Source organism: Chionomys nivalis, chromosome 16 (assembly GCF_950005125.1).
Source record: "Chionomys nivalis chromosome 16, mChiNiv1.1, whole genome shotgun sequence".
NCBI lineage: Eukaryota > Metazoa > Chordata > Mammalia > Rodentia > Cricetidae > Chionomys > Chionomys nivalis.
Window position 1 is genome coordinate 52,197,609 of NC_080101.1, and position 18,280 is coordinate 52,215,888.

Below are 18,280 nucleotides of genomic sequence, written 5' to 3' on the forward strand. Positions count from 1 at the left end.
AAGATAATAGCCACAAGGATTCTTCTTGCTTCAGATGATACAACAAGACCATCAAGGGGAAAAACTATAAATATCATGTTTTAAACATTAGTGCCCAATGGAAAAGAGATGTGAAACAAAAGGAGACAAATTCAGCATGCAATAACATATTCTGTTCACGCACGGCTTGTACACATAGGTGCATTTCAGGCACGCAATCCCAATAACTTCATTTACACATTTCCTGACTGTTAGCTGCCTTATGGAAAACAAAGAATTGACTCATTATTTTATTAAAGCAAACTGCTCCAATGTTTAAGAACAGTACTCAATGACAAGGGAATAAAAATAAAGAAGGGTGGGCTTGTTCTTGGGAGCTTGCAGTACATTACGGAAAGATACTGTTTCAGTATCATGGTGGAAGACAAGAGACACAGTTTCTTGATCCCAGAGGGAGTGTGTCATGGAAGATCCTCTGGAGGAGGTAACATCTGGCCCGTCTTGAAAAGCAAGCAGTTATTGACCAAAAGCAAATACAAAAGTTGGAGATCCCACCAGGATTTGCTATAAATGAGCCAAGTCCTAAAATCAGTGCTGTGTGCATGATAGGATTGGTGCAACACAAAAGAAAAGTACCTTTATCTATCCACTTTCTGTGTCTTTAGTTAACCATGGTCAAAAAAGGCCCTAAAATATTACATGGAAATTTTTAGAAATTAATAACTCCTTAGTTTTAGATAATGTTTAATATATCATATTATTATAGTTCTTCTATTTTAATATTAGCTATTATTTATCTATTAGTGTATTAAAATTAAAACAGAAATATGGTGTGCATATATATATATATGAAAATTATTTCATGATATAGCTTTCTATATCTAGTCTGTATTATCTATCTAACATCCAGCTATCAACCTATCTACACACATTTCAAGGTTCCCCAAATCCACTAAGTATTTTGAGTTATATTCCCTATAGATAGAAGACAGTTTCCAGACAGTGATTTGGACTAAAAGGGAATGTGGAGAGGATCTTGTATGGATGACTAGGTTTTACTTCCAATAACAAAGAGCCTTTGAAGGTCTAAGACAGGGTCATAAGGACAAGTCTGTGTTTGTAGCTGTTTGGTGAGTGGGTTGCAGACGGTCATGTTGGGCCAGTTTAATAACTCTTGGAGTGTCGATTACTCCAAGGACGGCAAGGAGTTTAGCTCGGGCCCTTGGTGCTGGGGACTGGGTAACGGCAGAGCGTGTAAGCAGTTTCTAGGAGCTATAATGTCCAGAGGTCTGTAGTTGCATGAAGATGAGAAGACCAGGTGCTCTCAAACTTTGGTTTCAGTGACTGGAGTAGGTGCGGGCATGAGGAAGGTCATCGACCTGAAACGGATGTTGTGAACAGGACCTGGCAGGGTAGGGTAGCGGCAAAGATGGTGTCACTGTGCCAGGACTTTATCTCTGGGGCTTTCATCAGCACCTGCACTGCTCCGCAACACCGGTGACACATTTGAGTCTTGTCAAGCTACAGATGTGCACAAGTGAGCACACAGCTGCCTCTGGGAACTTCATTATGTGGCTTCCCCTCTTATTTCCTACAACCCAGGTTTATACCTGAGGAAGAAAAGCAATGACCGTTAATGGCATCTGTGACTGTAACAGCTGAGTGACCCAGAAGGACAGGCAGCGGTGTGCATGACTAAAATGCTCTTGTTTTTTTTTCCCAGCTGTCATGGACACGCCTGCTCCAGAGGAATCCTGCCTCAGCTGACCTCCTCTCTAAGGACCCTGGATCTGTGGTTCTGTCCAGTTCAAAATGGCAGAAAAGGCTCCACCTGGCTTGAACAGGAAGACGTCCAGGTCGACGCTTTCTCTTCCTCCAGAACCTGTGGACATTATCCGAAGCAAAACATGCTCTCGGAGAGTGAAGATCAACGTGGGGGGCCTTAACCACGAAGTCCTGTGGAGAACTCTGGATAGGCTCCCCAGGACGCGCTTGGGGAAGCTCCGGGACTGTAACACGCACGAGAGCCTCCTGGAGGTTTGCGATGACTACAATCTGAACGAGAATGAGTATTTCTTTGACCGACATCCGGGAGCTTTCACATCGATTCTAAACTTCTACCGGACAGGGAAGCTCCACATGATGGAAGAAATGTGTGCGCTCTCTTTTGGCCAAGAGCTTGATTACTGGGGCATCGATGAGATTTACTTGGAATCCTGCTGCCAAGCCAGATACCATCAGAAGAAAGAGCAGATGAACGAAGAACTGAGACGGGAGGCAGAGACCATGCGCGAGCGGGAGGGAGAGGAGTTTGATAACACCTGCTGCCCCGAGAAAAGGAAGAAACTTTGGGACTTGCTGGAGAAACCGAATTCATCGGTGGCTGCAAAGGTATGAAAAACACGACCTTGGGTCACATTTTTCTTGGGTCATAAAAGGTGTAGCTCTCACATTCCACTGAATATTGTTCTCTTCATTGCTTTAGTAAGACAGAACACACTGGCTACCAGATAAAGGAAAAGTCTTTCCAGCATCATATGTAGACAGATATAATCATTTTTCCTGTGGGGTGTCATAAAATGGTATTGCTGTCTGTAGGGACAGACCTGGACCAGATGGTAGCGTTTTGAGTTCCCAAGTGTACCACGTGGTGTGGTGGCTTGGAGGTGCAGGAAGAAGTCACAGACTCCTGTAGACCTGGGCAAGCGCTTCATCTTGGGTCAAGAAGGTGCTGTTATTAGAAGTAGCAAAGGTGACTGCTGGCCTGGTTCAGCGGAAGTTCAGACAAAGAGAAGACAGCATGGCCTAGAGAACTGAGGAGGTGGATACAGGGGAAGGGAGCCGTTTTGAGAACTGTGTAAGGCATGGCCCAGTGTCCACAATGCACCCGTTGCCCTGTCCTTATGCGGTCTTCTCTAATAGGCATGGTTTTAACTACTGATACATGAAACTGGGATATTGTCATGTCTCAGAGTTTATAAAGTGTTTGATTACAATGAAGACAAATTCATGTTTTTCATTGTGCCTGCATATATAGCCAGATCTGAATTAGTTTTTGTCACCAGTTTTTGTGTTTGGTTACAATACATGATTCTGTTTGTCTAATTTTATCGAGAGCTTCGAAAGCAAGTGAAAGCCAATTTCCATGCCATGTATTCAATTCTATATTGCAATGTGAATGACACAGGAAATAAGGAGCTGTCTTTAGCTACAGGAGCATAAATAACATCCATGGTTCTTTTCTGATAGACGACATGGAGAGGGGTAGAAAGAAAAATGCCATCATATGAGTTTATCATGTTACTCATTTATTCTCATATTTCTTCTCTATATAAACACAAATGATTATACAAATAAAATAGACATATGAGCCCTTTGACCAGAAATGCACATTTTACAGGATCATCTACAGCATAAATAATGAAAGCATCTGATGCAAATGAGGAGAACATCGTTTCTCACAGTGTTTGGTTTATCTGGGTTGGTTTCTTATAGACTTCCAAAAGCATTTTTCCTTCTGGGCAGTATGTGCACTTTAATTTTTCTTTTAAAGTCTTTTCTTTAAACACAATGAGAAAATGTATCTTTGTGGCAGATAGATGGTCTCGCTAACTTCTTCTCCCCTTTTTTTCATGGACGAAACCTTGGGTTGTTCTTGCTTGTCCTGTATGTAGGAGGTCGATGTGTTGGCCATGTGGGGTTTTGTAGGGAGGTTATTGCTTTCTTCCGCGCTGAATGTTCAGTTACTTATTTGAGTTCCCGCCAAAAATATGGGACTGACTTTGAAAGTGAATGAAACAGACTCTAGATTTAAGTTAATATTGTCAAATTTAAAAGTTAACATTTTAAGAAGACTTTCAGCAACAGAGAGACAAATTATGTTTACTAAAAGTTTGAGAAGGAATTTAACCAATTGTGTAAAATTAAGCAGGTAAATCAAGAAGATTTGAAGTTAATATGATAGATTTGATCATAACATTATTTATATGTAGCTAAAGTAAAGTGATAGTGATGGAAATATTTCAAATATGTATTCTTTCCTTCTGGAAGAAGGTAATGCTAGAACAAGGGCAATAACATGTTTTCCATACAAGGGCAGATATTTGACTTCCAATGTTTAGAAGCAGTAGCCATTTCTTGATCTCTAGGAAGATAATGGGTTATTGTAAGACAGCATTATTACCCTATATGTTAATGATTATTTAAGCTTGCTTTGTATAGGTATGTGCTTATAACAAGATATAAAAGCTATGTACACTATCCTTCAAATTTTTAGGCTGTTATAAATAGTAAATTTGTCTCCACATTATTAATGAGGAGGAGCCATTTTGCTACCTTAAGGACAGTCATAAAGCATTTGCGTTTATCTCAATGTCCTCATTTCTCTCTGTTTCAGTGGTGAAATATTATGGAAATGTTTATATCTGATTCTATGGTAGTTTAATGAAACTGATTCTCTTTTGTCTGAGCTTTTAAAACAAGCCTGCCTGATGCTCAGCGCAAACTCATGTCTTCTTCCACATGCTTGACAAGCAATAACGCTTGGTCTTTGCCTAGAGCGGGTTGAGGGATGAGAGGGCGTTCGTGTGCGGATGGCGTTTTCGTAACTTAGGAATAGGTAGTTGCATTACATCTGCAGTGGGATGGCCGTCCAGTCCGCATGTATTTAGGTACGGGCACATCAGGCTTCTTCATGTGCATGAAACTCATATGGGAAGTGGCTAGGTTTGCTCTGTGTCCTTTGGAGGCACAGGAGGCAGAGATCTGTGGGGCGCATGTCTGTTGACCTCCTTGTCCAATCATTGCTGCTTTCGTCAGCTGAGCTCGGACTCCACACGCATTAACCTCTAAAGCGGAAACTTGTGAAAATGCTCCCTTCTCCCCAGAATTAAATCCTTTTAGCTCAGGAATTTCATACCGCTGGAAATACTGGGGTTTTCCTCTTTTAATTTTTCTTTATCTTCTGGTTTGTCATGTTTCGGAAGTAAAGTACCGTCGGTCACAGCGTTGCATGGCTTTGATCCTTGCTCTTAGACTGGAAAGGCAGGGAGAGGGCTAGCCGTTAAAATCAACCTAGGCCATATGTCTAGTTCCAGGTCATCCCATGCTATGTGCTGAGACCTTGTCTCAGAAAACAAAAACAAACAAATCCAAAAAAATAAATGCTTTAACATTATTTGCCATTCCAATCACACTCCTAGTATGGAAGGAAAGGATCTTTGTCAGACAACTCATAATGAGTTAAATATCTACTCACTGATATTGAATTCATATTCAACAGTTGAGTCGCAATTGCTCAGCCATGCACTGTGATACACATACTCACTACGGACGCACTCTACCTTATATTTGGATATGATCCTGTTAGTAACAATTGGACCCTTAGAGGACAGGCTCTCCAGTATCCCACAACGAGCTGCTCTGCTCACAAACTTTCAGGTATATTAGAACAGCAACAACAAAGACAGAAAAGGGCATAAGAAGACAGTTTATTTGAGACACCAATATTTGACAAATTAGCATCTGTGCATATGCGCAGAAGACAACGGACTGTAATCTACTTTTCATCATGCCTGAAAAGCCTGGCGAAAATGGTACCTCTGGGTTTCAAGCATGCGTCAGTAGAGGTGCTTGTCTGATATGTGCAGGGGCATTTAATCTCAGCACCGCAGTCAAAGGGAAATGTCTTCGTCAGCTCTTAGTGGTATAGTATGACCTATGATCTGGTATTACAGCATACATTTATGTTTGCAAGGTGGGTTTTGTCTTCTTTAAATCCCACCAGTGTATCTTGGTACCTGTAGTCACCTTTATGTAGAATACTGCCCTGAGTTAAAATTACAGGCTGTGAATGTTGGGTTCAGCTGCATGGGCCTGGCAAACAGCTAGGACACCTCTCTGAACACATGTGACAGGGGATTACTGGTTCTGCTCTGCTTTCATAGGACTGTGGAAGGCCAAGGGCCAGGACTAACTCAATGTCAGTTTCCTGGGCAGTAGGTTGGAATTAGATTTGAGCCTATACTTCTTCCAGACTGGAACAAGTTAGTCTGTTTCCAGATTGAAACCATTTTTCTCTCTTTATTTGGCCTTTTCCAAGTGAACTGCAATGGACATTTCCTATAAATATCACCGACAGGGACTTCAAGGTAAGGGATGTTTAGAAGATATGAGGAAAATATGTCCTGTCCCCTGTAGTACCCTCAGGCTTGAGGTAGAGAACAGAGGTGCAGAGCTGCTTGCATTCTGAAGGAGGCTAACTCACTGAATACCACCCTAGGCCAGTCTGGATGTCTAAAGATAGCTGTGGACTAAGGCTATCAGGCCAGTGTCTAGCATATCTAGAGACCAGAACACAGGCTCAGCCTGAGCATAGGAGGGAATACTGCCTGACAGCAGACTGATCTCAGGCTGAGGCAATGTAGGGAACCGGGGTGCCAAGCAGCCCTGACCTGATTAGAGCAGAACACAGAAATACATTTTTTGTTCAGTGGAACCAGGCAGTGGGAGCCACACAATAACTTTGTCAGACATGGCTCGGAGTCAGGAGTGGGCACCAGATCTTGTCCACTTCCGCTTCAGTTCCCTCGCTTGTCGTGGCTGTCCTCCCTGTTACACTTTCTCCACTCTTCTTGAGTTTCTCTTCCTTCCGCCTTCACCGCTCCTCTCTCTTCCAGTACTGGACCCTTCCTTCTCCTTTTGGCTCTCCTCCTTCTCCTCTTATTCTTTCTTCATCTTCTTCTTCCTCTGCCTCTGTCCTTTGAAATCAGTCTCATTTTCCCGAGTGGCTCTTTATCCTTATTCTCCTCCCTCGTCTATCTCCTCTGCTTTCCTTATTCTTCCTCCTGCCCCCCCATCCACTCTTTTCTCTCATATTTCATTCTTAAGGGAAGTGGGAGCAATTAACTAGAAAAGATATTTTATCCACAAGTTTTGTTAACAGCCACCTGAAGAGAAAAGTTAAATTTTCCCTAAGGAAAAGGAAGAACCCAAATAACAAAGAATAATTTGGAATGACATTTATTTTTTCAGATAGAGGGGAGCTCAAAAATGCTGTAAATGATCAGCCTGTCTAAGTCTCTTCAGCCTTTCTCGAAAGGACTACTTTCTCTCCCCTTGCTGGTGTCATTGTTTCCACTGAAGTTGCAGGGAGCTGGGAAAAGGAGGTCACCCTGTGCCCCTGTATTTGACTCCTTCTCCCCATAGTTTGCATGGTCATCATGGGCAGTACGACCCAACACAGCACCTAAAGCCAGGCTGGATCTCCTCCCACTGGAGACCCAGGGTCAATGTCAGGATCGTTTCTCTGTGTTCAATAACTCCTTTAGAACCATACCCTCCCTTATCCCACCATATTACTGTCTAGGTCTTTAAAGTCGCAAAAATAGTAAAGAGAAAATACATCAAAAGAAACAAAAAGCCTTTGGGCTCATCAAGGAGAAAGGATACATAACATTCTCATTCTTTTTTTTTTTTTTTGACAGGGTTTCTCTGTAGCTTTTTGGTTCCTGATCCGCCTGCCTCTGCCTCCCGAGTGCTGGGATTAAAGGCGTGTGCCACCACCGCCCAGCTCTCATTCTTATTATAGCACCTGGATCAATTATTCTTATGTTTTGAATGAAAAAAATAATAAAGGCACTAGAATAGAACCACGGGTGATGTCTGTTCAGTTCAGGATCAGAACTGTCTTATGTTGACCTGTGGATCCATACAGGGCCAAGGTCTACTGTCTAATACTCTTCATGTAACTCTGTGATGCCTCCCTTTGTGATCAAAACCAAGTGACAATAAACATTTACATAATGATGGGCCAAAAGATGACGGATGCCATGTAAGCCTGCATCCTTGCATTTTGTGAGGTAGACAGGAGGTCTGTAATTCTTACCCAGGATTGACGGTGGGCTAATTACCAAGCTAGTGGCTGCTTCAGTGTTCCTTGGTCTTCTTTCTCTTTTTCTTTCGGCATCTTCTTCTCTTCTTTCTTCATTCACCCTGTTCAAATTAAACCAGTATGTGTTCTCTGGTACTATAGCCTAAGAGCTCAGAGTCACCAGTAGGAGCTGGGAGATTGAACACAATGTGGCCAGGCTGTGGAGGGTGAATTTGGAGGTTGATGTTTTGATTTAAAAAAAAAAAAAAAAAAAAAGAATCGTCCATGCAAAGAGAGTAGTCAAAATCCCAGTTAAAAATATTCATAAAAAAGAAAGCAGATTAGATGGAAAATAGTAGGATTTTTGTCCAAATGTCCCAAATATCCCATTCCTTGGTTCTTATGATCTGTTTCTAAATTCCCCTTCTCTGTTTTTCCACAAAGGCTGCCTGTGAAAGGCCTGTCTCCTCACTTGGCCACATTTGATCAGGATGAGAAAGGCAGGGGAATAGGAGGAACCCACATGCTGAGTATGATCCTACCTTGATGGAGGTGTGAGAGCAAAGCCTGCTTGTGCAACTGTTTTGGTGGTTGTTCCAATCTAATTATTAATAACTTCTTCTTGCATGGAAAGGCATCTCTGTTGACTCTGTAGCTTGTGTGATCACCCTCCCCCACTCCCCCATTCCCCCACCCCATGCCACAAAGATGAGAATTTAACTCAGGTTTTTGTGCTTACCAAGAAGCTGCCCTGCACACAGGAATGTTTTTGAGAAAAAGAAAAATCTAAGAATTACTCATTTTTCATTTGTTTCTTTGACTGGTTAGATATTTCTGGTTGTTCTGAAGAGAGCCAATCCTAACTGGAAAGCAGCTTCTCATCTCTTAAGAAACAAAATGAAGCCATTCATGCTTCCTTCAAACTTGATTTTGAAACCTCAATAAGTATTATAATTCTCAACATTAATCTAAAATCCCAAGAAGCTCTTTCTACACTGATTAATATTATCAGAAGCCAGAATGCATTTGCAATATTTAAATGCTGTGGCTTTGAAGTCCCAAGTAATAGCAGATCGGTTTTATTTCAAGCAAGAGCCTTTATGAATGAATGAGCTGCTATTTTAAATCAGCCTAAGTATTATGAAGAACAGTCACAATATTTAACACTCTCCACTTTGGAAGGTTCTAGACGGGTTTGAACAATATGTTTTGATTAACTACTCACACTGGAGACTGATCCCCCATTAAAACAGGAAGAAGAAACCAATCCCTTCAAATGCTAAGAGCTTAGAGGAAATTCCAGTCACATGCGCAGAGAGCTCACCCATCTTACGGTGCTGAAGAATTTGGTTTCTAGTGGAATAATGCCGTGAGACCCTGTCTGACAGTCGAATGAACTGCTTTGATTCATTGAGAAGATGTCTAGAAACTGCCTTTTCCATTGTATTCATACTTTCATGGTTTAGCTTTGTCTACAGCATGTAACAGAGTTACAGAGTGCACAGTATCATTTTTCCCCTCAGAACTGATAGACTAGTATGCTTGGCATGGCTTAGAACAATGCCAGTCACACTGACATATAATATGATATAGATATAAGAGTTAATTGACCTAGAACTGAACATGGGGAAAGGCTATTTTGAATATCATTAGTTTGTTCCTTTTAATGATTCACTTTTATGTTTGGCAGAAATGTCAAGCATAGGACATAAAATATATCTCTTCTCAGATGCTCCATTAATATGACTACTATGGAATTTCAAGTTTTATATATAAAGTATTGAATGTCTTATTGAATATTGCAATAAGTAGTACACAAATTTAATCACACAAAAGAAAAGGCTGTAGAAGTCTTATTCATGTTTTATTCAACTGTACTTCCAATTTGTTCCACAAAAGACAGCATACTAGAAATACATGCACTAATGACTCAAATAAAGTAGTAATAAAAAATCCAAAGCAAAAAATACACAGAATTAGAAAAATACTTTTTAAATTGCCATAGTAACGCTAGAGAATACTTTATTTTCTATAAAATGCTGTACCTGATTTTAGTGAAATATTACAATCCTATAATTTTAAGTTGCCTTTAATATTTATAAACAAAATTTGTACTTATGTTTGCAAGAACTTACCTCTCTGACCTTAGTGAATATTACTAAAAAACTCAAAAGAAGAAGCCATTCTTAATGGAACCACCAGCTGTATACCAATTTGAACTGATTTTTTTCTGATAAAACAAGCTTTCAAAATAATTAGCACTCAATTCTAGAATTATTGCTCGAGTTAAAAGTCTATTCTAATGAAATCATAGCAGTAAAATAGCTGACAAAGTATAACTCATGAGGAAGAGGTTTGTTTCAGGCTGTGCTTTAGCATTGTTGATTTTATTTCATTTGACTGGGGTTCCTTGACAATCAACACTTTTAGTGTGCTGAGCCAGTAATGTGAACTATGTGTAGTGTAAACTGAGGTTAAGCATGCCAGTGGCTGAAAGAATTTAGCTGGCCACACAGCCTCACCTGTTTGAGGTTTCCTCCTCCTTGCTATGTAAGTTAATAAATTAATGTTTAATGTTATATATGAAAGGGACAATTATATGCAGTAGAGATTTATAAACATCTCACGACATTAGGAATAACCTAGACAGGCATGGTAACATCCTTGTAATCCCAGAAAGTGAGAGGTTGAGGCAGGAAGACTACATGTTCAAAGGTTACCTGGTCTTCCTAGTAAGATCCCGCTTCAAGATAAATAAATCTATCCTGAGTAGGATATTTACCCACACATACCCACTTTAGGTACTTTAAGATCTGATAGGGACTTTCTCAGTTACAGTCCTTCTGGAAATTTTCCTCACTTACCAGTAGCCTGCAATGAAGCTATTCCTGCAGGAGCAGAGGTACCCTCAGGTTTCAACACCAAGCGTGTTCCACACAGCACATAGGTATTGCAGATGAGCGGCACTTTCTGTGTCTGTCATCAACAATGCATAGCACCTCCTCCTGCTTTCTCTCTCCCCATGTCTCCTGAACCAGATGGCTTTGTATCTCGGAATCAGAATTTAAGGACTTAATACTGAGGCGTCTCAGTCAATGCTATGTCGGCCTGACTTCAGACATAACCATTCTAGCGTAAAGAAAGCAGCAGGACGTGGCCAACAGAGAACTCTAGTAACAGATACAGAGGTGGACCATGGAAAAGAGGAAGAAGTTTGCTTTCATCTTGATGAAGATGTTCTAGCTAACATCACGATCATTCTCTACTTGGCACTTGTGTGCTGTTTATATTTGACTGTGTATATTTCTATCCTTAAGTTGACTTCTTATAAAATGCATAAATGAAGTGGGGGTTACTTATCACATCTCTCCCTAAGTCATTGTTTACTGTTTTTCATTGACCCTGACATAAAGGAGGTCCTCTGGGTATCCCCAGGAACAAGTCACTGAAGTACACACATCTGTCCAGATGCATACACTGCCACATCTCCATCTAAGCACGTTATAATATAAAGACTTCCCCTGCAGGAAAATACAGTGAACTGGGACACATATTTGCTAATTTAGTGTGGATTTGACTTTGTCACCCAAGTCAGGCATTCAGTCCATTCAGAACATAACCTCCTGCAATAACCCGATCGAGCATGGAAATCCATGAGAGGTGCTCCATTACCCAAGAATAGAAAGATGAAATGTTTTTATTAGTCTCCCAGGATTTTGTTTCAGGATGCTGGAGGTCATTGCTACCCTGAGTGTCATGATTTAACTTGGGTCTCATTGAGTCATTCCTGGTGCAACCACAAGTGTCGGATGTCACTCTAAATAGATGACACTCAAGCCTATGGCGCAGCAGCACCAAGGGCAGCCGAGTGATCTCGGCACAGCATCCTTCCCTGCGACCTACCTCAGGGTATTTGCATAGGAGAGGAAGGACTTCTGACCACTGCAGTAACTCTGAATCAATATAAAACCTCGAGTACAGCCTTGGCTATTGAACTGCAGTTGTCCTAGTTGGTGACATCCGTCCTGCAAATGTCCTCAACCAAAATTTCAACGGGGAACTTATTTCTAACGTTGAAACTTTACTTTACATTTCCAAGTGACGTTCCTCTCTCGCAATGATTTGTGTGGGATTGTCTGACCTGTACTTCGGTGTCAGAGGGAGGAGCTTCAACCAGAACTTGGTTGAATTAAGAAATCCATTAGGGCCACGTTCTATGATGCATTTCTATGCCCAGGTTTGTGCTGGGACTGACTGGCTTCATTCAGACAGCGAGAATTTCTGTTCTGAGGAGCTAGTAGAGGCCCTGCATAGTTCCCTCAAAGTGAGGAATCTGGTATGTTTCAGTGCATGCTTTCTTTGGTTCACAAGCAGACAAACACCAGTAAGCAATGTTGCTTTTCAATGGCTGATAATCTGCAGTGCCGCAGATGGAACAAACTGCGTACACAATGGAGAGAGATAAGAACGAGCAGGCTAGAAGACAGGAAACCGTGCATTTGCCATTTCCCATTGGCTCTGTAAAAGCCTAGCACGTTTTATTGTATTTCTTAAATGAATTCTGCAGGTGTGAAAATTATTGTATTATATAAGTCAAGTAACTGCATTATGGGTAATATTACAATTGAGGGGAAAAATCTGTTATTTAGCACTGGTTTTTATTTTTCAATCTCTACACAGAAACCATTATAAATGTTTTAATCTCCACAGAATATTTATAATGTAATAATCACACATACCTTCCCTCTCCCTAAATTTTTACAGGTTAGCACAAGGTAACTTAATAATCAACAAACTCTTTTGATTAGCAATATAACATGTACAATTTGTTCCCAAAGGAAGAATGATGGGTTTTTCTTTTGTACTTTGAAATGAATGAGCTTGAAGATGGGATAACAGGTCTGGACTGTTTATGGGCCATCCCAGCCTGCCTGTCAGAGGGGCTTCATGCAGTGCTTCCAGTATAGAAGAGATTGGTCAGGGCACAATATTGCCGCTGAGGAAGATTTGGAAGATACAGTGTTGTCTTTCTCATTGCAGTTGAGCATAAGTAAGAACATGCTTTGATTTCTTCCTTCTCTTTTTATTTTCTCTCTGTCTGAGTAGGCTCACCTCATCCTATATTTTTTATTTAACAACCCACTTCTCTATTTCTTCACCTGGCGCAGATCATCCAAATAAATTAAGGAGAAACCTATCTTCCCCCAGGCCAGTGTACCATCCCTTACCACTGATATAAAAGAGACTATATCAGTTTATATGTGCATTATTAAACAAATTACTGCTTCTCCATTTGATTTCTTTGGCTCTTTTTAATTTTTGCATTTATGTTAGCTTTTTCTTGTATCATTTCTTTGTGCTGATATTTTGTTAAATTTCATGACATGGAACATAGATTGTAAATTAAAGGAACATTGATGACCTCCCAAATCCAGCCTCCTTTTGTTTTTAACTTGGAAGGCCAACAGAGTCTAAGAGGAGGCAGGCTTTTCCTTCATGGTTTCTTTGAAACCAGAATCTAGATGGGTCTTTCCTGTTTCTTTGAGAGGAACGGGTTCATCGCAAACTCAGCTTATGCAAGGGAAGGAGGGCTTGTCTTCCCATCTCTGTGACTTCACTCTCTCCACAGAGCATTCTATGTGAGCAGAAATATAACTTGGGGGTGGTCGCAGTTAGTTCACACCTGATACAGAACCCAAAGCTGCACTCACTTCTCGTCAGGAATACAGTTTCCTCACGACCATCAGCACAGCGGTCTAGCTGAGCCCTGTTTCCTTGGCACAATCTTATTTTCCTCCCAACCGGGGGAAAATGAACCTAAGTTCCCACAGTCCAAGACCATACACAAAGCCTGGACACGGTTCACCTCCACTCTCCACATCAGCAATGGGAAGCCGTCTTCTGAGAGGGGTCGGAGAGTCGGTGTTTTCGGTTCTGTGGGGCTTGAAGTCTCCCCTCTGCAAGTGTGGCGAGAAAACACCTAGAAGGAATTGGAGACAACCAAGCTTCGTGGCTTCCAGTAAAAATTGCCTCTTCCGCCGGGGCCAATTGGGCCGCTGTTACTTCGTGCTAATACTATGAGAAAACATCATTAATCCTTTCTTGCAGATTAGAGAGCTGGACAGTTTCTGCTCAGGAATGACTGCCGTGTTTTCTCACTATTATCCAGCGTCCCTGTCAGTCCTTCAGAGTCCCAGAAGACACTGCTTCGTGACGACTTAACAGCATCTTGTTAGCCATCCTTCAGGAAACCAACCAAACTTGAAATCCATTAGCATGGGGATGGAACTTGCTTCCAGCATCTTGAACTCTGGATACACTCTCTGAGCCTGCTTCCTGTGCCCCCACTGAACACACACTTTGTTCCTATGCACAGTCCTGACGATTGCTTGTCTTAATCATTTTCCACATTATTGGGGCCACTAGATACACTTCTGCAGTGCAGGTTTTATTCATCGCAGACTGTGGTGAGAGGGGTCACTAACTGGACTTCCTCAAGTTGCCCTCCCCCAGTTCCAGCCTATTCTCCATTTGGCCAACCGAATTACCTTTTAAGCCACATCTGGAATGGGTCATTCCTGACCCACATCCTGCCTGACTTCTCATGGTCCAAAGTCTAGTTCAGACTCCTTGGCATTTCACTGAGGAGCTCTGGCCCTTCTGTCCGACTTCATGCCTTACTGCTTCTGAGGTGCAGGGCTCTAAAGTGCTGCTGTCTAATTGAGGTGGAGCTCTTGGCTAGACCTTGTTCTCCGCCCTCTGCAGACAGTAATGCCATATGGCTGCATCTATGCATGCGGAGGGAGCAGGAGCAACACTTCTCTGACTTGTTCAGGGATGCCTGAGGCTTAACTGCAGCCACACCTGCACACACATGGCACATTGATGCCTCTATGACCACCGCTGCTTCCTCAGCCTAGAACACTGTCTACGCCCTATGCTTTTTTTTAAATCTCAGCTCTCTTGCCATACTTCTGTGATTTCTATCTGACTCTCCTGTTTTTCCCTGGTCTTGTAGCCAGGAGATTTTGTCTGTGCCGTGTTCCGCTCCTTGGATCATGACCTCCATGGGATCAGACTACCTCTTACCCTTTCTTCCTGACAACGTGCAGAGTTCTGACTCAGAGTAACAAAGTCTCCTTTCCTGCCACCAAATGGCACTGAAGGGTAATGATAGTAATAAAACCATGCTCAGAAACAGTTTGATGTCTCTGTGATGATTAGACAACACGGTCAGGAGTTGAATAGCTCTTTCTAAGTAATCAGACCTGAGTACGCTGGGTTTGGGTTTGGCAGTTGAAAGTTGCAGATTTTGTAAGTTTTAAATAGGTTTATGTTTTTAGAAGTAAGGCAAGAGTCACAGATGTGAGTTTCATGTTTTTGTAATATACAAATTCTCCCTTCAGACAGCAGTGGAGGCTTCTCTGTGTGCTGCAGGGTTTCTGTGAATGAAGGAATTCGGGGCTGCTGAAAGGCAGCCTTTCGAATAGTTTGCCTCACCAGGTCTGCTCATATTGTTATCTGCAGCACAGATTCCTGTCATAGGTGAAAGGTGGACTCCACTCTCTGTGTTTGTGTCAGGACAGCTTGCTCTGACTCCAGGCATGGCTTCTTCCACACCCTCAGAGGATGAACGTATCATTTGGTTACATCCAGCCTAGCTTTGGAGGACTCTGGGCCCAAGGGATGTTTGTCAAGTAGACTCGTCATGTACTACTTATTCTGAGTGCAAGGAGAGAGACACTCGTGTACGCCATGCATGGAGTGCGGTGTCATCTGCACACAACAAGGGACACTGGAAGCCAAGGCAGCTGGTCCCCTTGATGCCCAGAAATCCTTCTCATTGTACAGGGGTTCTGGAAAGCAGCCTGCTTTGAAGGATTTCCTGTTTCTGGAGGGTACTGACATTTCTTCATCAGGATGTTGTCTCCCAACACATTCTACAGCTAGTTAAATGAGAAGGTGAGGAGAAAGAGAGCAAGGTCAGTCCAGGGCTGCCGAGAGACCTGCCCTGCAAGGGAACCTCATCATTTATAAGCCGCAAATATGAACAAAGCCAAGACTAGAAAGAAGACTAATGCTGGGGTTTTGTGTAGAAATATTACAGATAGTATTTTTTGAAAATAATAATTTTAATAAGGTTTGATTATTGATTTTCACTATAAAATGTAGAATCATAATGTTATCTACATAAATGAACTGATTTTGTATAAACAAAAATAATTTTCTCAAAATGCTTTGGTTCAGATTTTATAATAGAAAGAATTGTGGGACATTTTTTGTTTGCTTCAAAAATATTTGTAATCTGCATACTACTTTGTTAGCAAGTATATGGAGACAATATTCTGATATTTCAGATCATATTCTTGGGATTCTTCTGATTTACTTTTACATAGCCACATTTGTTCAGCATTTTTTGAAATTCTGTTACCTATGAAGTGATTTTGTCTTGTTTCCACTTAACAACTCATAAAATTATTTTTAGAACTATTTTGTGTATAACCCTTAAATGAGTCTTCTAGGAACATAAATGCACAGTAGCTCATAGCTAGTTTTTCATATCTCAGATCTGTCGACACTATCATATCTGATTTTGAGTTTTTAGTAGCATCCGACTGTAACGTATTTCTCTGGAGACCCTGCTATGGAAGGGACGACAGGAAACTGTCAAGTTACACTGTGTTCTCCCAGTTCTGTCGCTGTGAACTGTATAAAAGAAAAGCCGTAGTACACAAGCATAAATTAGAGCAGAGGCCTGTTTAGTGGTGGCACTTAGAGTTTAGAGAAGTTTAGTTATGCAGACTTTACTAGGCACAGCAGGCTTTTGTGAAAGAGGGGGTAGAATGGAAGGGATAGAAAACTGTTTGGAGAAGAAGAAGAAAACGTACACAAAGGCCACAGCAAAGAACAGCAGTGTTGGATGCACGCATGACCTTAGGGAACTGTCAAGAGCAGCAAGCCGATGCCGGGCTCAGAAGAGACCCACCTGACAGATGGGCTTCTCTCTGTACACAGAGCTGGGAAGTTCTGAGGCGTCACTCAGTAGCAGATCTACAGGCTCGGGGGTTAAGACACCTGGGATGGAGGGCTGACTGAGATCCTTCACCCACTTAGGGAGTTTGTTTGGCCTCAGAATCTTCACTGGATGGGGGAAAGAAAGTAGTAAGTAACAAATGCAGTTGTTACAAAGACTAACGTAGCTACTTAGCAGAAATGCTGGTATACATATACACGTGGAATACACGTTATCATCACTATTACCCAAAACAGTCATCACAGAGAAAATATTTCCCTTTAAGTATTTAGGGTTTCTGTTGTAATTTGGTAATTTTCTTAGTGTGAAAGATACAGGCAGCAAATTATTTTCTCCTTATTTTAGAATAAATCCTTTAAGAGCAGCTAATTGAGTTAATGTTTATTGATTTATCCACGCTTTCTTGAAAATGATACATTAGATAAGTGGAAATTGGGAAATAAATTAAAATCTTAAAGACCCTCTGCTCTGGGAGTGACAAATGGGACCTACTAATGGAGAGAGAGAGAGAGAGAGAGAGAGAGAGAGAGAGAGAGAGAGAGAGAGAGAGAGAGAGAGAGAGGAGGGGGGGGGAGGGGGAGGGGGAGGGGGAGAGGGGAGAGAGGAGACTAATTTGGCTCTTCGGTGCCTGTATCTAGCTGTCCCCTTTTCTAGGTGGTCGCTGCTCACTGACATTAGTGTAATTGCCGGTAGTTGAGTAGCTGGAAATAGTTCAGTTCCTGCTCACAATAGTAACTTTGCTTTGGGACAGGGATGTGGTCAGTCTATCATGTGGTACTTTCCAGTTGGGCTCACTGGTTCATCTTTCTTATCTAAGTATCTGTGGACATAGCATGAAATCAAATACAGACCACTGACTTTCTAAAGCCCTGTGATTCTGAATTGTTAGCAATAATATATTTTATTGCAAATTATTTTTGAGACTTAACTAAATACATTTTTGATATATTTCCTGCTACAATATTTAAAACGCTAATAAAAAGATACCAAATATTGTCAATATATTTATTGTCCCAGGTAAAATAATGCCTTTACCCATTGCAAGCCTAAAACAAAAGACCTTTTCATATTCATGAAACTCTTAGTGTCTCTGTTTATTTGTTTTTGTTTTGCTTTGTTTTTATTTAATTTTTTATTTTTTTAACTCTTCAAAACAACTCATCCTTTTTCTCTTTTTTCCCCTTTTTAAAAAAATATTTATTTATTTACTTATTATGTATACAATAGTCTGTCTCCATGTATGCCTGCAGGCCAGAAGAGGGCACCAGACCTCATTACAGATGGTTGTGAGCCACCATGTGGTTGCTGGGAATTGAACTCAGGTCCTTTGGAAGAACAGGCAATGCTCTTAACCGCTGAGCCATCTCTCTAGCCCCTCTTTTTTTCCCTTTTGTTTT

The 18,280-nt window shown here is 41.4% G+C and overlaps 1 protein-coding gene across 1 annotated transcript in view; it reads left to right on the plus strand.

Annotated features, from left to right (window-relative positions):
• Positions 1-18,280, plus strand: part of Kcnb2 (potassium voltage-gated channel subfamily B member 2) — a 419,924-nt gene that overhangs the window by 25,266 nt on the left and 376,378 nt on the right. Inside the window, exon 2 of the mRNA XM_057791190.1 lies at positions 1,703-2,370. Coding sequence (XP_057647173.1) covers positions 1,792-2,370 — 579 coding nt within the window. The 5' untranslated portion in view covers positions 1,703-1,791. The remainder of the gene's footprint in view (positions 1-1,702; positions 2,371-18,280) is intronic.